Source organism: Salvelinus namaycush, chromosome 4 (genome assembly GCF_016432855.1).
Source record: "Salvelinus namaycush isolate Seneca chromosome 4, SaNama_1.0, whole genome shotgun sequence".
Lineage (NCBI taxonomy): Eukaryota > Metazoa > Chordata > Actinopteri > Salmoniformes > Salmonidae > Salvelinus > Salvelinus namaycush.
In genome coordinates, this window is record NC_052310.1 from 39,772,747 (window position 1) to 39,792,440 (window position 19,694).

The 19,694-nt window shown below is 41.2% G+C and overlaps 1 protein-coding gene across 2 annotated transcripts in view; it reads right to left on the bottom strand.

Moving 5' to 3' along the window:
- Positions 1 to 19,694, bottom strand: part of LOC120046514 (serine/threonine-protein phosphatase 2A 56 kDa regulatory subunit delta isoform-like) — a 50,854-nt gene that overhangs the window by 29,213 nt on the left and 1,947 nt on the right. For both annotated transcript variants that reach the window (XM_038991815.1, XM_038991814.1), the window contains exons 2-3: positions 19,328 to 19,411; positions 3,077 to 3,254 (exon numbers count right to left, since the gene is read on the bottom strand). In XM_038991815.1, coding sequence (XP_038847743.1) covers positions 3,077 to 3,254; positions 19,328 to 19,411 — 262 coding nt within the window. The remainder of the gene's footprint in view (positions 1 to 3,076; positions 3,255 to 19,327; positions 19,412 to 19,694) is intronic.

The following is a 19,694-nucleotide window of genomic DNA, read 5'->3' on the forward strand; positions in this document are numbered from 1 at the left end:
ATGGAGTGTATAACATGATCTGAGGTCGAATAAAAGCTCTTGGCATGACGTGACCCCAATTTGCTGTTTTCTGGAACGAGCGAGAAGGGACCTGGTATTGGCTTCTGTAAAGCTGTCGTTATAGACGACTAATATCTCCGGCTTTGATTTTATTTGACACGTGACAATATCATCGTAAAGTGTGTTTTTTCAATATAGTTTTATTAGATTATTGAAATTTTTTCGGGACGTTAGGCGTGTTGCTTTGTCTGCGTTTGTTCAGGAAGGAGAGCTTCGCGCCACTTTGCTAGCTTTCCGTGCTAATTGACTGGAGAAGAGGACATTCTAAATCCAAACAACGATTGTTCTGGACAAAGGACCCCTTGTACAACATTCTGATGGACGATCATCAAAAGTAGGACCCATTTTATGATGCTATTTCATATATCTGTCGAACATGTGAACTAGTAGTTTGCGCCCAGATTTTGGGCACGCTCTCGCCATAACGTAAACTGCATGTCGTAATGAAGTTATTTTTAGAATTCTAACACGGCGATTGCATTAAGAACTAGTGTATCTATCATTTCCTATACAACATGTATTTTTTAGTAATGTTTATGAATAGTTATTTGGTCAGAATATGTGAGTGTCAGAAAAATATCTGGACGTTGTGAGAAAAAGATGCTACGTTAGCACAATGTATAACCACTGATTTCAGCTCTAAATATGCACATTTTCGAACAAAACATAAGTGTATGTATAACCTGATGTTATAGGACTGTCATCTGATGAAGCTTATCAAGGTTAGTCAAAAATTATATATATTTTGCTGGTTTGTTACGATCGCTAACTTTTGCTGCTGGTAAATGGCTTGTGTTTCTGGCTATTGTGGTAAGCTAATATAATGCTATATTGTGTTTTCGCTGTAAAACACTTAAGAAATCGGAAATATTGGCTGGAATCACAAGATGCCTGTCTTTCATTTGCTGTACACCATGTATTTTTCAGAAATGTTTTATGATGAGTATTTAGGTATTCCACGTTGGTCTCTATAATTACTCTGGCTGCTTCGGTGCTATTTCTGACGGTAGCTGTGATGGTAGCTGCAATGTAAAACTGATTTATACCTCAAATATGCACATTTTTTGAACAAAACATAGATTTATTGTATAACATGTTATAAGACTGTCATCTGATGAAGTTGTTTCTTGGTTAGTTTGGTTGGTTCTTGGTTAGTTAGGTTGGCTTTGTGCATGCTACCTGTGCTGTGAAAAATGTCTGTCCTTTTTTGTATTTGGTGGTGAGCTAACATAAATATATGTGGTGTTTTCGCTGTAAAACATTTTAAAAATCGGACATGTTGACTGGATTCACAAGATGTGTATCTTTCATTTGCTGTATTGGACTTGTTAATGTGTGAAAGTTAAATATTTCTCAAAAATATTTTTTGAATTTCGCGCTCTGCCTTTTCAGTGGAATGTGGGAAGAGTTCCGCTAGCGGAACGCTGGGGCTAGACAGGTTAATCAGAGAGGCAACAAAGAGACCAAAGATAACCCTGAAGGAGCTGCAAAGCTCCACAGCGGAGATTGGAGTATCTGTCCATAGGACCACTTTAAGCCATACACTTCAGAGCTGGGCTTTATGGAAGAGTGGCCAGAAAAAAAGCATTTGCTTAAAGAAAAAAATAAGCAAACACGTTTGGTGTTCGCCAAAAGGCATGTGGGAGACTCCCCAAACATATGGGAGAATTGAAGGATATCGCTAAATACAGGGAAATTCTTGAAGGAAACCTGTTTCAGTCTTCCAGGGAATTGAGACAGGGACGGAGGTTCACCTTCCAGCAGGAAAATGACGTTAACTTCTTATGGCTGCAGGGGCAGTATTGAGTAGCTTGGATGAAAGGTGCACAGAGGTGCCCAGAGGAAACGGCCTGTTCCTCAGTCATAGTTGCTAATATTTGCATATTATTATTAGTATTGGATAGAAAACACTCTGAAGTTTCTAAAACTGTTTGAATTATGTCTGTGAGTATAACAGAACTCATATGGCAGGCAAAAACCTGAGAAGTTCCACTTCCTGTTTGGATTTTTTCTGGGGGTGCTAGATTTTCAACCAAGCTCTCATTGAAATTACAGCGAGATATTGATGAGTTTTCACTTCCTACGGCTTCCACTAGATGTCAACAGTCAATAGAACTTTGTCTGATGACTAATGTGAAGGGGGGCCGAAGGAGACAGGAATTAGTCACCACTGCCACGAGCTGACCATGCTTTGACCACGTGCGTTCACGTGATAGGCATCTCCGTTCCATCGCTCAACTGAAGTCAATCTAATTCTCCGGTTGGGACGTTATTCAAAATGTATGTTAACAACATTCTAAAGATTGATTCAGTACATCGTTTGACATGTTTCTACTGACTGTTATGGAACTTTTGGACATTTCCTCACGTTATAGTGGACGCGCTTTGTGACTTTGGAATTGTTTACCAAACGCGCTAACCAAAGTAGCTAATTAGACATAAATAACGGACATTATACGAACAAATCAAGCATTTATTGTGGACCTGGGATTCCTAGGACTGCATTCTGATGAAGTTACTTTCTGAAGGCACTATCCGTGTGATTAATTCGAGGGAAGACAAGACATACAGTTCTGCCATTTGAAGTACTGGTATGAAAGGGCCTACATCCATGTACATCATCATACTCCATGACTGATGCAAGTGGTAGGGATCTGACGAAAATAAGCAAATAAAAGCTATTGCCAGTAAGTACTCATAGAGATGCTAAATGATCAACATTGCTTATGTGTACCTCCCTGATCATCAAAGCCACCACAGGTCGAATAATAAGTTCTGGGTGGTGAGGGGAGAGGATGTAGGATATATGGGTGTCTATGAATAGGACACAGTTATTGTGTCCCCAAGCTTGCACTTGTACACTTCCCATCATGAATTTAAAAATGGTGAAAACCTCCTCCAGCCAATGTTTAGACCAAGCCAATGCTTTTAAATCTGTAAAGGGAACAGCACAATTGAGGAGAAAGGTGGAGAATCAGGATGCAGCCAGAGAAGCTGGTGGGTTAGTTGGGGATACCTTTGAGGGCAGGAAGTTTCTGCAGCTCGCGGTTCTTGGCGAGGTTGAATCGTGACGAACTCTGGCGACGCTCCTTCTTGACGATCTGGGGACCGCTAGAGTACTTGATCTTGTTGAGCTGAGTGGGTGGTGGGGTGCTATTGCTGGGACGCTTGCTGGCAGTCTGCTGCTGCGCCGCCTGTGGACAAGACACACACAAAAAATCACAATTAGCTTGTTGAAGTATGTTGAGGCTTGGAAAAGTTTAAACCACTGAAAATGAAATTCAAGATGGAGGTTAATGCCAACTAAATGCATAATATTGTCCTCCTGAAACTTTGAGTAAAACATCACTGCCATTTCTTGGGAGTGACATTTACTATCAAAGTAGCTCAATCTAGTAGATAAAAAAATTAAAAAACATTAAATCTGGTATAGTGTTTCTCACTAGCTGCTTGCCCATATTACAGTCACCATGCAGATAACAGTAAATGACTCCACAAAGACTCATTGGCTTGGTCTAATGATGCGTGTGATGTGTGTGGCTCTTTACACAATCAATCAGTATATCTCTGCTCAGAGGGCCTTAGAAATCATTTTTGCAGAGAGAGAAGCTAGTGTGGAAGGAGTTTTCCGAATATGAGGATCATGTCTCTGTCAATTCAGAGTCTGACAGTGAGTTGGAAGAAGAGAATGAGATTGACCCTCAGCCTGCCCCAGGACCAGCCGGTCAGCAGTCAGCCCCAGGACCAGCCAGTCAGCAGCCAGCCCCAGGACCAGCCAGTCAGCAGCCAGCCCCAGGACCAGCCAGTCAGCAGCCAGCCCCAGGACCAGCCAGTCAGCAGCCAGCTCATCAGCAGCCTGGAGGAGGAGAAATATGGATGCCCAAAACATTGTGAAATTGAAATGGTCTTCTTGCCCAAGGAATGAGCCACCCCGCATGGCTGCCAATGTGATAAGGATGCAACCAGGGCCGACGCGGATGGCGGTTACTCATGTGCAGAACATAGTCTTCATTTGAACTGTTCATCCCAGGCACCATCCAGAAAATCATTCTGGACTGCACTAATTTGGAGGCAAGGCATGTTTTTGGAGAGAGATGGACCAAACTCATTTACATGCATACTTTGGGGTTCTTATCCTTGCTGGTGTTTTCAGGTCCTTGCTGGGAATCCACAGAATCCCTGTGGGATGCAGAAACTGGCAGAGAACTTTCCGTGCAACGTCTCTGGAAAACGTCCACTTTATTTCCAGGATTATCCGCTTTGATAACTGAGACACCAGACCAGCTTGGCGGCAGCAAGACAAGCTAGCTGCAATCAGGTCAGTGTGGGACCAGTGGGAAGACCACCTTCTCCTGTTCAACAACCTTGGGCCCAACGTTACTGTTGATGAACAGCTTATGCCATTTAGGGGCTGCTGCCCCTTCAGGCAGTACATACCGTCTAAACCCGCAAAATATGGAATCAAGATCTGGGCTGCCTGTGATGCTGCTTCATCATATGCGTGGAACTTGCAAGTCTATACAGGGAAGCCAGATGTAGGAGCCCCTGAGAAGAACCAAGGGATGCGGGTTGTCCTGGACGTGACACAGGGACTCTGTGGCCACATCATCACATGCAATAACTTTTTTACTTTGCGCAAGCTGGGACAGGAGCTCCTCAAGAGGAAGCTGATGATGGAAGGAACATAACAAAAAAACAAGCCAGAGCTGTTGAACACACGGAACAGGCCTATCAATTCCTCTAAGTTTCTGTTCACAGCCGAACACGCCCCTAGTGTCCTACGTGCCAAAGAAACTGTATAGGGATGGGAGAATCTGTAGCCAGGAACATCAAAAAGCAAATATCATAATCGATTACAATGCCACAAAAGGACGGGTGGACAATTTAGACAAGCTGGTGACTGGCTAAAGCTACAAAAAAAGAACCTTACGCTGGCCACTTGTGATATTCTTCAACATCTTGGACATCTCGGTGTACAATGTGTTTGTCATCTGTTGAACCCAGATTGGGACAGAGGGAAGCTCCGGATGAGACGGCTCTTTCTCCAGGAACTGGGCAAGTCATTGGTAAGACCTCAAATACAGAGGAGGTAACATATCCCAAGGACCTCAGCTTCTGCAGCCATTGTGAGGAGGATTCAGGAGGATGCTGGTGCCCCATCTGCCTGACCCACAGAACCAACACCTCCAATATCGGAAGTGATGTTGTTACATGTGTGTGTCTGACTCTCCTACCTTGGCCTGCTGTAACTATACATGTGAGTGAGATATTAGTAAAATTCCTGAACTAAATGTTTTCATCGTTTTAGATTGAGCCGGTAGCAGCAAAAAGAAGCGCTGCAATGTTTGTGGACCCAAGGACAGGAAGACACAGTACACATGCATCAAGTGCAAGAAATACATTTGCAACACACCCAAAAACTCTGTCCCTCATGTGGTGTGTAGACCGGCGTTTAATTTGTGTACCATTTCCATAAAATACTGTATGTAAAATGTGTTATTCCAATGTTCAGTTCAAAGCAATAAACATAAATTAGTGATGAAAACCTTGTATCATTTACATTTTTTCAAGATAAACATGATTTATTCCACCCATGTCTTGATTAGTTTACAAAAATCGCAGAGCTTTTATTGATAAATGTGATCTAGCAGAGGTAAACGGCAAATATGAACCATGTATGTGGTCTATATTGCTTGTAAATGATATGTCAACATCTAAGTATTTTTAGGTAAATTGTTATGGCTGTATTGTTTTAAAAACTCAATAATGTTGTGGGTCCATCAGACCCGCGAACATTGGGTGAAGCTGAGGCTTTTAACCAAAACGTCACAGACGAGACAAAAACATTAACCTGCCCCTTTAAAGGGCGGGAGGTTACCATGGTAGCGCGACTAGTCATGTTTGTGACTGCTCTATTGAGTCTGACTAGTAGAAGCATTGTCTTCTCTTCCCTAGCAGTTGAAACTCAAACATAGAAAAACAACCTTGCTTGTGAACAAAACAATGCCAAGAAACACAAGGACAAAGTCACACTTCAGTAGACTTTCATTTCAAGTAAATTAGACCTTTTTTTTTTACGCCTGTGGTGTGGCCAGCACACCTAAAAATGAATATTTCACTCTCACCCCCAGGCAGGCAATGTTGCAGCGCGAGGTGGAATAGGCTATGTAGGATTCGTAGTTATTTGACTTTGTGCGATTAATTTACCAGCTATGAAGCGAAGTGGCAAAATACTTTGAAAACAGCAACTGCCGCATTTATTTTACTATAAAATGTATTCATCTTTTTTTTTTTTATTAACAAATACAAGTGAAATGCTCACGTTGTGGATCCCTGACCACCCGCCAACGTGGCTGGTGAAATAGACATCTTACCCAAAAATCTACCCGCATTTGGCTTGTAACAGGTGTTAATTTTAACACAATATTAGGAATTGAATTTAGGCCCTGATAATGCGTCTTGGAAATTGTAGTTCTATGCTAACCTAAAATTCTCTATTCGCATATAATTCTTAGACAAGCTTGTCATTGGATATGCAGGTGCTCTTGTAAATAGAAGGGGAAAAAGTAAATAGGTTTACTGCTCTCATATGGTCCATGCTGACTGACTGGTCCAGAATCAAGTGGACAATCACGTCTTTCTACTTCATTTGGACTCGATTATGCATGAGTAACACAGGGCTCCATTCAGGAGTAACATCAGCAGCTCCTTTGTAATATTAAAACAGTTATGTGGAGGTTAAACTGTAAGTCTCTTGGCTTTACAAACCACTTGCAAGGCCCCTGTTCCCGTAAAGGCCAGTTCTCCATCCCTTACATCCTTGCTAAGCCTGCCCAGTGGTCGTGCCATGAGCGTTAAACACTCTCTGCCATCAGGCTCAGGCTTACAGGGGCATTTCCTGTCTAGTTGAGACCAGGAGAGATTCCCTGAGGAAGTTACCTCTACGCTTAAAAAGGTCATTCCATTGAATAAATTCACTGTAGTATCCTGTTGAAATAGAAACACATTCAGTTTCAAAAGGTCCCATGTTGAAGGTAAAAGCGGTCTCAATAGTTGAGTCAAATGACACTCCAGTCGAAAGGTCTGAGTAAAAATAAAAAAGTTAATGTACTGTAAAATGGTGCAGATAACGTTACTCAAGCAACTGTAGTACTCTCATTGAAGTACAGTAAAGGGATCTGTACTATTGATTAGCTTCTGAAACGGCTTCCCCCTTCTTACGAGACCATGGGAACGGATCAATCCAGAAGTGAATAATAACACCACCATCAAAGGGCGGTTCTTCATACTCAAGACAGTGTAAAATACCTATCCAACTGAGCAACACGTTATATATTGGCCTGCAAAGATCAAGTATGGTAATTAAGCCAGAATTATACATTTTCAATTATAACTGTGCATGGCTTCATTTAGGCCTACATCTATTGATTTATCGTTATCATGACCAGACAGACATGTAGACAAATTCTAAACAGCAAATACAACAATAATGGTATAAGCACTGGGTCTGTCTTCCAAAACTCCAACAAGGCATCCTTTTCCTCAGCTCCTTACTCACATTACCTTTTGACAGGTGGAGATACTGGACACGTTTTCACTATGGACCTATCAAGATCAATGATGCAGACAGAAAGGAAAAAGGTTGCCTTCTAAACGGTTGACCCAGCCTTTATCATTGCATACTGTATAATGTTTGAGAGTGCAAAGTCTGCATGCAGTGCATTCACACATCTGGGCATGTTTTTGAAAACCTCTGGTAGTGATTGTTGCATGTTATGGACCATTCCCATCAGACACAGGTTGGCGCTTGCCCAAGGCATGGCAGAGATGGCCTGAATAGGCGGGTTTGCATGACTGAGCCGATCTCAAAATAGACCCAATCAATAGCCTTTCACCCCACGCAAAGTCAAACCCTAAGCGCCCTGAGTTTCCTGTCATCAATACCGTTCTCTGGACTGTGGGATGTTTTGAAAGCGCAAACACTATCGTTTGTTAAGGTACACACGCTTATACGAGAGGTTAACAAACCACAGCGACTAATGGAGTGTATCCAGTGTCTAGCCAATGTTAATGAGGTGTAAAGTTCCAGGACATGGTGATACAACACATACAATACTTGCTTATACTATACAGCCGTGTTTTTCAACCCTTTTCCTGCGGACCCAAGTTTGTGCTCACATTTTTCTTCTAAACGAGCACTAACACGACTCAACTTATCAACTAATTACTAAGCCCTGGATTTGTTGAATCAGGAAGTTGATTAGTTCAATCGGGTGTGGGTAATCCTATATGATTGCAATCACTTTCTGACTGCACCCCTTTTGATTTGAACGAAACCTTTCATACATGTTTGCCCATTGTGGAAGTGGTCAGAAGGTGACTTTTTGGAACTGAATAACAAAACATTCAGGAGATAAGTGCTCAAAGTTGACCCATGTTGTATACCCCTACCATGAGACGCCCATGTCTTAATCACTGAAAAAGATAAATGGTTGAGTTTGATATCATTTGAAAGCTTACAAAAACAGGTTTGTTAAACTATTCTATGATTTCTTGAGAATGTTTATTTTTATATATGTAATTTTTTAAGCTTTAATATCAACTATCTAAAAATCTCTATTGGGTTGAGGTAGGGTGATTGTGGAGGCCAGGTCATCTGATGCAGCACTCCATCACTCCTTCTTGGTCAAATAGCCCTTACACGGCCTGGAGGTGTGTTTTAGGTCATTGTCCTGTTGAAAAAGAAATGATAGTGGGACTAAGTCCAAACCAGATGGCATGGCGTATCGCTGCAGAAAATGAAAACCCTCTCTTTTAACAGACTTTAAAACTTAGCGTGGTCATTAAAATAACTTAAAAAACATCTCTCGCCAATATTGGCCATGAATGTTGTGAGTTGTTTGACAAATAAAATGTGTTGCAATGGCATAGAAACGTAAAGTCGTGGTCTTCTGATGCCACTGACTTGACACAGCAGTCATGAAAATGACCATTTTCACCAAAAAAATCCCTTTACTGCCAGTCTTAACTGATTGTAAACCTTAAATAATAATCTCTAATGGAGCCATGCTGGTTCAGTGTGCCTTGAATTCTAAATAAATCACAGACAGTGTCGCCAGCAAAGCACCCCCACACCTCCTCCTCCATGCTTCACGGTGGGAACCACACATGCGGAGATCATCCATTCACCTACTCTGCATCTCAAAAAGACACGGCAGTTGGAACAAAAAAATCTCAAATTAGGACAAGTTTCCTCCAGTCTAATGTCTATTGCTCGTGTTTCTTGGCCCAAATAAGTCTCTTCTTATTGGTGTCCTTTAGTAGTGGTTTCTTTGCCGTAATCCAACCGTGAAGGCCTGATTTACGCAGTCTCCTTTGAACAGTTGATGTTGAGATGTGTCTGTTACTTGAACTCTGTGAAGCACTTATTTGGGCCTCTGCAGCAGAGGTAACTCTGAGTCTTCCTTTCCTGTGGCGGTCCTCATGAGAGCCAATTTCATCATAGCGCTTGATGGTTTTTGCGACTGCGACTGCACACAAGAAACGTTAAAAGTTAACTGATCGTCTTAAAGTAATGATGGACTGTGGTTTCGCTTTGCTTATTTGAGCTGTTCTTGCCATAATATGGACTTGGTCTTTTATCAAATAGGGCTATCTTCTGTATACCACCACTACCTTGTCAAAACACAACTGACTGGCTCAAACGCATTAAAAAGGAAATAAATTCCACAAATTAACAAGACACACCTGTTAATTGAAATGCATTCCAGGTGACCATCTCATGAAGCTGGTTGAGAGAATGCCAAGAGTGTGCAAAGCTGTCACCAAGGCAAAGTGTGGCTACTTTGAAGAATCTCAAATATAAATATAGTTTGATTAGTTGAACACCTTTTTGGTTACTACATGATTCCATGTGTGTTATTTGATAGTTTTGATGTCTTCACTATTATTCTACAATGTAGAAAATTGTTTTAAAAAATAAAGTAAACCTTGGAATAAGTAGGTGTCCAAACTTTTGACTGATACCGTATGTGACCCTGTTTCATTTGAACGTTTTTCTTTTATTGCCTTGAAAAAAATCAAAATGTGTTTTTATGCAGAATTTCCTTCTGGACAATGTTTACTTTCATGTGCCTTAATAACACACTTGTATGCCATCTGTAAATACAAATCCAATTGTTAAATTACGAGCCTAGTAGGTTTAGCCACAGAAAAATACAGGAACCTTCTCGCTAGCCATGATGGCTGATATAATGGAGGGGTTGGACATGCTGACAGATTCATTTCAGATTGGTCTGCCTTGTAACATGCTTCTGTCTATAACATGAGCTGCTCAGTATATGTGTATAATCCTGTCTACCGCAGCTTTTTAATAAAGATATCATGAAGACCTGAAAAAAGGTTTTGCTACTGCTCTCAACATTGCTGCCTTAAGTTAATAGCACTTCGACAAAGCTCATTCGGAAAAAGTTGTGATGGACTACTTTCTGGAGGATGATTGTGCCATGCTGACTTTGAAAATGAAATCAGACAATGAAGAAATCCTTGATTTAGGGAAATACATTTTAATTGAACCAGACATTGTAGAGTCTTCTGATGACAGTGGTGGGGAAGAAACGGTGTCGTTGTCACGGAAGAATTTGACCGAGTTTTGAAATCAGTGGAAGCAGAGAGATGATTGCCAAATGCGGAAAGTCCAAAAAGAGAACACAGAAATAAGGATGTTGTAATCTGGAGACAGGTGTTTCATACATCTTCAAACTAAGGGAAACCATGGCATCCATGTCAGAGGGAGAGAAACGTTCATTTTCAGATATAGGTTTCTAATTTAGTCATAAAGTCGTTTTCATTGAAAATGAAAGTGCACTGGTTGCTAGCTAATGTTACGTGTATGATCTGTGAAGTAATATTATTTGCATCTCAGAAAGACATTTTCATTGCTAGTTATAGCCTAATGTTAGCCAGCTAGCTAACATTGAAACTAGTTGGTTAGCTTTAGCTACCTGCAGATTTATGCATGGTAGTATTGCCGCGTTCAAAACAACTGGGAACTCTGAAAGGTCAAATCATGACGTCAGTAATCTTCAGGTCGGAAAGTCGGAGCTCTAGAAAGAGATCCGAGATCCCAAAGTTGGAATTCCGTGTTAGATGACCGTTCAAAGCGATTTTTCCCAGTTGGAGCTAGTTTTTTCTTCTAATTCCCAGTTCTTTTGAACTCGGCATTAGAGTTGGGATTATGGTTCATTGTTAGCTAGCTAGCTACAGTTGAAGTCGGAAGTTTACATACACCTTAGTCAAATACATTTCAACTCAGTTTTTCACAATTGCTGACATTATATCCTAGTAAAAAATCCCTGTCTTAGGTCAGTTAGGATCACCATTATATTTTAAGAATGTGAAATGTCAGAATATTAGTAGAGAGAATGATTTATTTCAGCTTTTATTTCTTTCATCACATTCCCAGTGGGTCAGAAGTTTACATACACTCAATTAGTATTTGGTAACATTGCCTTTAAATTGTTTAACTTGGGTCAAACATTTCGGGTAGCCTTCCACAAGCTTCCCACAATAAGTTGGGTGAATTTTGGCCCATTCCTCCTTAAAAAGCTGGTGTAACTGAGTTAGGTTTGTAAGCCTCCTTGCTCACAGATGCTTTTCAGTTCTGCCCACAACAATTTCTATAGGATTGAGGTTAGGGCTTTGTGATGGCCGCTCCAATACCTTGACTTTGTTGTCCTTAAACCATTTTGCCACAACTTTTGAAGTATGCTTGGGGTCACTGTCCATTTGGAAAACCCATTTGCGACCAAGCTTTAACTTCCTGACTGATGTCTTGAGATGTTGCTTCAATTTTTCCACATAATTTCCCACCTCATGATGCCATCTATTATGTGAAGTGCACCAGTCCCTCCTGCAGCAAAGCACCCATACAACATGATGCTGCCACCCCCGTGCTTCACGGTTGGGATGGTGTTCTTCGGCTTGCAAGCCTCTCCCTTTTTTCTCTAAACATAACGATGGTCATTATGGCCAAACGGTTCTATTTTTGTTTCATCAGACCAGAGGACATTTCTCCAAAAAGTACGATATTTGTCCCCATGTGCAGTTGCAAACCATAGTCTGGATTTTTTATGGCGGTTTTGGAGCAGTGGCTTCTTCCTTGCTGAGCGGCCTTTCAGGTTGTGTCGATATAGGACTCGTTTTACTGTGGATATAGATACTTTTGTACCTGTTTCCGCCAGCATCTTCACAAGGTAATTTGCTGTTCTGGGATTGACTTGCACTTTTCACACCAAAGTACGTTCATCTCTAGGAGACAGAACGCATCTCCTTCCTGAGCGGTATGGCGGCTGCGTGGTCCCATGGTGTTTATACTTGTGTACTATTGTTTGTACAGATGAACATGGTACCTTCAGGCGTTTGTAAATTGCTCCCAAGGATGAACCAGACTTGTGGAGGTATACAAATTTATTTTTTATTTTTTCTTGGCTGATTTCTTTTGATTTCCCCATGTTGTCAAACAAAGGCACAGTTTGAAGGTAGGGCTTGAAATACATCCACAAATACACCTCCAATTGACTCAAATGATGTCAATTAGTCTATCAGAAGCTTCTAAAGCCGTGACATCATTTTCTGGAATTTTCCAAGCTGTTTAAAGTCACTGTCAACTTAGTGTATGTACATTTCTGACCCACTGGAATTGTGATACAGTGAATTGTAAGTGAAATAATCTGTCTGTAAACAATTGTTGGGAAAATTACTTTTGTCATGCACAAAGTAGATGTCCTAACCGACTTGCCAAAACTACAGTTGTTAACAAGAAATTTGTGGAGTGGAAGAAAAACGAGATTTAATGACTCCAACCTAAGTGTATGTAAACTTCCGACTTCAACTGTACATATCCTAACAAAAGACTCCACTATGCAAGTAACCATTTCACTGTACCGTTTAAACCTTCTGTATCTTGCGCATGTGACAAATAAACCTAGATTTTATTTGATGTTGTGTGTGTTTATGAGAGACGGTAATGTGAAGAACAACATTACCTGCACCAAAGTCAGATTAGGATAACGGCCAAGAACTAGACAAAGTGTATTTTTACTACTACTTTTGGTACAACTTTCACAACTTTTAGTCTTGAAATCTTTGGTTGTTTACTACACTGTGAATCCTCAAAGAGATGGGTGGGGCTAAGGCTTAAGCGGGTGTGAACGATGCTGAATGGGTAGAGCATGAACCTGCAGGAGCGGGTCACTGCTTTGATGTTTGCAGAGAATGTCAGGGTGTTGTCCAAGGTCACGCAAAGGTTCTTTGCACTCTGGGAGGGCGACACTGTGGAGTTGTCAACCGTGATGGAGAGGCCTTTGAGCGGGCAGTCCTTCCCCAGGAGGAAGAGCAGTTCAGTCTTGTCGAGGTTGAGCTTGAGGTGGTGGGCCGACATCCACGTTGCGATATCTGTCAGGCACACAGAGATGCGTATTTCCACCTGGGTGTCAGAAGGGGGAAGGAGAAAAGTAGTTGATTGTCATCCGCATAGCAATGATAAGAGAGATCATGTGAGGATAAGACGGAGCCGAGTGACCTGGTGTATAGAGAGAAGAGGAGAGGGCCTAGAACCGAGCCCTGGGGTACACCTGTAGTGAGAGTGTGGTGCACAGATCCTCTCCACGTCACCTGGTAGGAGCGGCCTGCCAGGTAGGATGCAATCCAAGAGTGTGCAGAGCCTGAGACGCCCAGCCCTGAGAGGGTGGAGAGGAGGATCTGATGGGTCACGGTGTCGAAGGCAGCGGATAGATCTAGGAGGATGAGAACAGAAGAAAGTCAGCTTTGGCAGTACGGAGAGCCTCCGTGACACAGAGAAGAGCAGTCTCGGTTGAGTGACCCGTCTTGAAGCCTGACTGGTTAGGGTCATGAAGTTTGTTTTGAGGGAGATAATGAGAAAGTTAAGAGACAGCACGCTCAAGTGTTTTGGAAAGAAAAGAAATAAGGGATACAGGTCTAATGTTTTTGATGTCAGATGAGTCGAGTGTTGGTTTCTTGAAGAGGGAAGCAACTCAGGCCATTTTGAAATCAGAAGGGATGCAGCCAGTGGTCAGGGAGTTGATGAGGGAAGTGAGGAATGGGAGAAGGTCTCCCGAGATGGTCTGGAGAAGGGAGGAGGGGATGGGGTCGAGCGGGCAGGTTGTCGGGTGGCCAAACCTCACTAGTCGCAAGATGTCATCTGGAGAGAGAGGGGAGAAAGAGGTCAAGGCGTAGGGGAGTTCTGTGTGAGTGAGACCAGTGGACTCAGTAGTCTGAGTAGCGCATAGCCTATAGAAATGTTGCACAAGATGAGCTCATGTGCTCTCCTGAAGTGTATGATTCGATTTTTGAATACATTTGCATTGATGTCAGGGTGATTAGAGCAAGTTTGGTAGGCTACTAATGACCAGCAGCAGCAGCAGAGCTTGGAGAAGGCTAATTACCATGACTAAACGGTCACAGGGAATTTGACTGCCGTCATGACTCGTGACCACGGGTTGTGGCGGTAATATGGTCCCCGTAACAGCCCTAGCTGGAACTGTCAGTGAAAAGTAGAGCGGCCCAGTCAGGCATATCGCAATATTTCGAAATTAAATTACTGGAAAACATAGTTTGGAAAGTAAATGGCTACTGTAAAGAGAAGACAACGAAAATACTAATCTGTCTTTTAGTTATCAAAATTCTCAACTTAAAAATTGGGCCTATAGCCTATCTTACTGGTACCAGCGGAGCGCATAGGCCATATCGCCGGTGAGTGCGCACATTCACTCTTTAAATCGCTGGGTCAGTGCCACTTAAGTTTGTTTTTGGACAATCATTTCTTCCTCCAGTTTAGATGGATGTCCTTCTATTTGTGTCTCCCCTTCTAGTAGGCCTATTATATGGACAGCATTGTAATTTGTCCTATTCAAAACATATTATGCCTCCAGTCACAGTGTAGTAGAATTGCATGAAATAGGTTTTTCCAGTGCAGAGAAAGAAGAAACGTATCAGATATAGCCTACAGCCCAGGACACTACGCTGTACGCGCTCAGCAATGAAGGCTTTTTTACGATTGAGTTATACGATTAGACTAAATTATGACCATCCAATTTACTCATCACATTACGAGTAGTAGTCCATCTTACATAAGTCTGCAAATCCAATGAGGCATGGAATGTTTTATTATAAAAGGTGCATTTTTATGGTGATTCTCCTCACTTGAAACTCACGCGCCACCTATGCGTAGGTTAGGGATTTTGCTGTTTACATTTACATTTACATTTAAGTCATTTAGCAGACGCTCTTATCCAGAGCGACTTACAAATTGGTGCATTCACCTTGCTGTTCTTTACTCATCTTGTTGGCTGAGGAAAATTAATTGCGGACAGTTATTCTAACATCTTCAAAGTGCATGTTCTGTTAAGATGAATTACCATAATCTAAATGTGATTTCTGTCATTCTGAGCACCGTGGGTGGACGCCCAAATCAGGTTACACAGGTTGAGCACCTCTATGTCCTGAATGTTTTGTCATATTCAGGTCACTTTTTGACTACTTCTACTATGGGCAAACATGTATGGAAGGTTTCATTCTAATCAAAAGGGGTGCCTTTAGAAAGTGATTGAAATGATATGGTGTGTTAGGGCTGCACTGAGAAAGAATTATTTAAAAAGCACTGCAAGATCAAAGTAATATACAGTGCTTTCGGAAAGTATTCAGACCCCTTCATTTTTCCACATTTTGTTATGTTAAAGCCTTATTCTAAAATTGATTAAATTAATTTTGAAAATCCTCAGATATCTAAACACAATACCCCATAATGACAAAGCAAAAAGTTGTATTGTATTTTAGCAAATGTTTTAAAAATAAAAACAAATACCTTATTTACATAAGTAGACCCTTTGCTATGAGACTCAAAATTGAGCTCAGGTGCATCCTGTTTCCATTGATCATCCTTGAGATGTTTCTACAACTTCATTGGAGTCTACCTGCGGTAAATTAAATTGGTTGGACATGATTTGGAAAGGCACACACCTATCTATATAAGGTCCCACAGTTGACAGTGCATCTCTGAGCAAAAACCAAGTCATGAGGTCAAAGGAATTGTCAGTAGAGCTCCGAGACAGGATTGTGTCGAGACACAGATCCGGGGAAGGGTACAAAAAAAGTTCTGCAGCATTGAAGATCCCCAAGAACACAGTGGCCTCCATCATTCTTAAAATGGAAGAAGTTTGGAACCAATAAAGCCTTTTCCTAGAGATGGCCGCCCGGCCCAACTGAGCAATCCGTGGAGTAGGGCCTTGGTCAGAGAGGTGACCAAGAACCCGATGGTCCCTCTGACAAAGCTCCAGAGTTCCTCTGTGGAGATGGGAGAAACTTCCAGAAGGACAACCATCTCTGCAGCACTCCACCAATCAGGCCTTTATGGTAGAGTGGCCAGACGGAAGCCACTCCACACTAAAAGGCACATGACAGCCTACTTGGAGTTTGCCAAAAGGCACCTAAAGACTCTCAGACCATGAGAAACAAGATTATCTGGTCTGATGAAAACAAGATTAAACTATTTGGCCTGAATGCCAAGCGTCACGTCTGGAGAAAATCTGGCACCATCCCTACGGTGAAGCATGGTGGTGGCAGGTGTGCCAAGCTTGTAGCATCATACCCAAGAAGACGCTGTAGTCGCTGCCAAAGGTGCTTCAACAAAGTACTGAGTAAAGGGTCTGAATATTTATGTAAATGTGATATTTCTGTTTATGTAATAAAAGTGCAACATTTTCTATAAACCTGTTTTTGCTTAGTCATTATGGGGTATTGAGTGTAAATTGAGGGGGGAAACTATTTAAATACATTTTAGAATAAGGCTGTAATGTAACAAAATGTGGAAAAAGTCAAGGGGTCTGAATACTTTCTGAAGGCACTGTATCTAGTTGAAACTCTAACAGCTACATTTGTTTCTGTAGGGACCCAGGTGGCCATAAAGCACGTACCTACATTGTTATCTAGGAGTTATCTGTGGGCACCTAGAAACCTGCTGTCACAACAGCGATCGTTTGCATACTGAGTGCAAAGCCATTTGAAACACTTAGAGGCAAACAGGTCAGTGTTTGCCTACAAAGATGAATGATCTTATTTATCTGGCTATACCAAATCAGATATAAACAGTCAGATCAATTATATTCGGAGGTAGCTGAACTTACACTGCCTCTCCTGCACAGTTTTTCCATCTCAGAACATGTTGGCTAACCACAACAACACAAGAGTTCAGATTAGAGGTCGACCGATTCATCGGAATGGCTGACTAATTAATGCCGATTTCAAGTTCTCACAACAATCGGTAATCGGCATTTTTGGATGCCGATTATGGCCGATTATATTGCAATCCATGAGGAGACTGCGTGGCAGGCTGACCACCTGTTACACGAATGCAGGCAGCAAGGAGCCATGGTAAGTTACTAGCTAGCATTAAACTTATCTTATAATAAACAATCAATCTTAACATAATCACTAGTTAACTACACATGGTTGATGATATTACTAGTTTAACTAGCTTGTCCTGCGTTGCATATAATCAATGCGGTGCCTGAAATTGTGTCACTTCTCTTGCGTTCAGTGTAAGCAGAGTCAGGGTATATGCAGCAGTTTGGGCCGCCTGGCTCGTTGCGTTCAGTGTAAGCAGAGTCAGGGTATATGCAGCAGTTTGGGCCGCCTGGCTCGTTGCGAACTGTGTGAAGACCATTTCTTCCTAACAAAGACCGTAATTAATTTGCCAGAATTTTACATAATTATGACATAACATTGAAGGTTCTGCAATGTAACAGCAATATTTAGACTTAGGGTTTCCACCCGTTCGATAAAATACGGAACGCTTCCATATTTCACTGAAAGAATAAACGTTTTGTTTTCGAAAGGATAGTTTCCGGATTTGACCATATTAATGACCTAAGACTCATATTTCAGTGGGTTTATTATATTATAATTAAGTCTATGATTTGATATTTGATAGAGCAGTCATTCAAACCGAACTTTTCTCCGTTTGCCAGCAGCTTTTCACAATGCTTGAAGCACAGCGCTGTTTATGACATCAAGCGTATCAACTCCCGAGATTAGGCTGGCAATACTATAGTGCCTATAACAACATCCAATAGTCAAAGGAATATGAAATACAAATGGTAGAGAGAGAAATAGTCCTATAATAACTACAACCTAAAACTTCTTAACTGGGAATGTTGAAGAGTAATGTTAAAAAGGAACCACCAGCTTTCATATGTTCTCATGTTCCGAGCAAGAAACTTAAACGTTAGCTTTTTTTACATGGCACATATTGCACTTTTACTTTCTTTCCAACACTGTGTTTTTGCATTACTTAAACCAAATTGAACATGTTTCGTTATTTATTTGAGACAAAATTGATTTTATTTATGTATTATATTAAGTTAAAATAAAAGTGTTCATTCAGTATTGTTGTAATCACCATTATTACAAATATATATATATATATAAATAAATAAAATCGTCCAATTAATCAGTATCGGCTTTTTTTGGCCCTCCAATAATCGGTATCGGCGTTGAAAAATCATTATCGGTCGACCTCTAGTTCAGATTCAAGAATGTTTATTTAGATTTATCAAACAAAATTTAAAATAGGAAGGTCTAACTTCTACTTTGATAGGACACTTTATTGGGCCGTAAACAATGGAGAAGTTACAGCCTCTATGGCGGTCTATGCAAAGAGCTCAGCTGCATACAGAGAGGTCTGTCCACAGAGGACAGTCGCTCCCTTCCTGATAAAACGGCTGGAGTCTGGATCCAACACAAGCGCCATAATAAATAGCCCCCCTTAACAATGTTCCAAAGGAACTCAACTGTGTACTCAACCAGCAGGCCTATATGGCTGAACAGACATCAGCCATGTGCCATTATGCAAAGGCCTAACATTATGTTTAGCTCCTCTCCGTTATCTTGGCCTAACCAAGATGAAGGAAAAATATTGACACTGATGCAATATTATCTATGTAGCATTGAAGAAAAGAAACAAGATTAAGAAACAGGAAATAGCGTGTAAAATAAAATTACGTTGGGTGCATGCATAGGCCCCTGATCCAAATAGACAGTTTATAATACCTCAAAATAAACTCTAATTATAAGTTGATAGACATGAATAAACCTGAAAAATCCATCTTCACAAATAAACTGCAGGCTACAAAAAAAGAAATACTGTCAAACAACCATTTGGATCTGTCATGTTAATCAAAGAATATCTTACCTCATCTGCATTTTCAGTTCCTGTTTCTTTCCCACTAGTGGCATTACTGTTTTTAGTGCTGCTTTTGGCAGATTTGGTTGGTTCCTGTGAATGACAACAAGCCATAGTTATTTTACCGTATTCACAACAAACACAATTGTCCTAGGACCATACTCAACTCACATCCTCTGTTCTATGGAGTTATTGTACATTACACATAAATGTAATTTCCGTGGTTAAACAGGTCCCGTTGGTAGGGTGGCTACAATTACCGTAAATGCGCTACATTTAAAAAAAACTGTTGGAATGCATTCTTGTGGCCTTGACTGTCGCATTTGTAAAACAGACTATATGGAACTAGACTTAAATGCCCCCTTAGTGGAAAAAG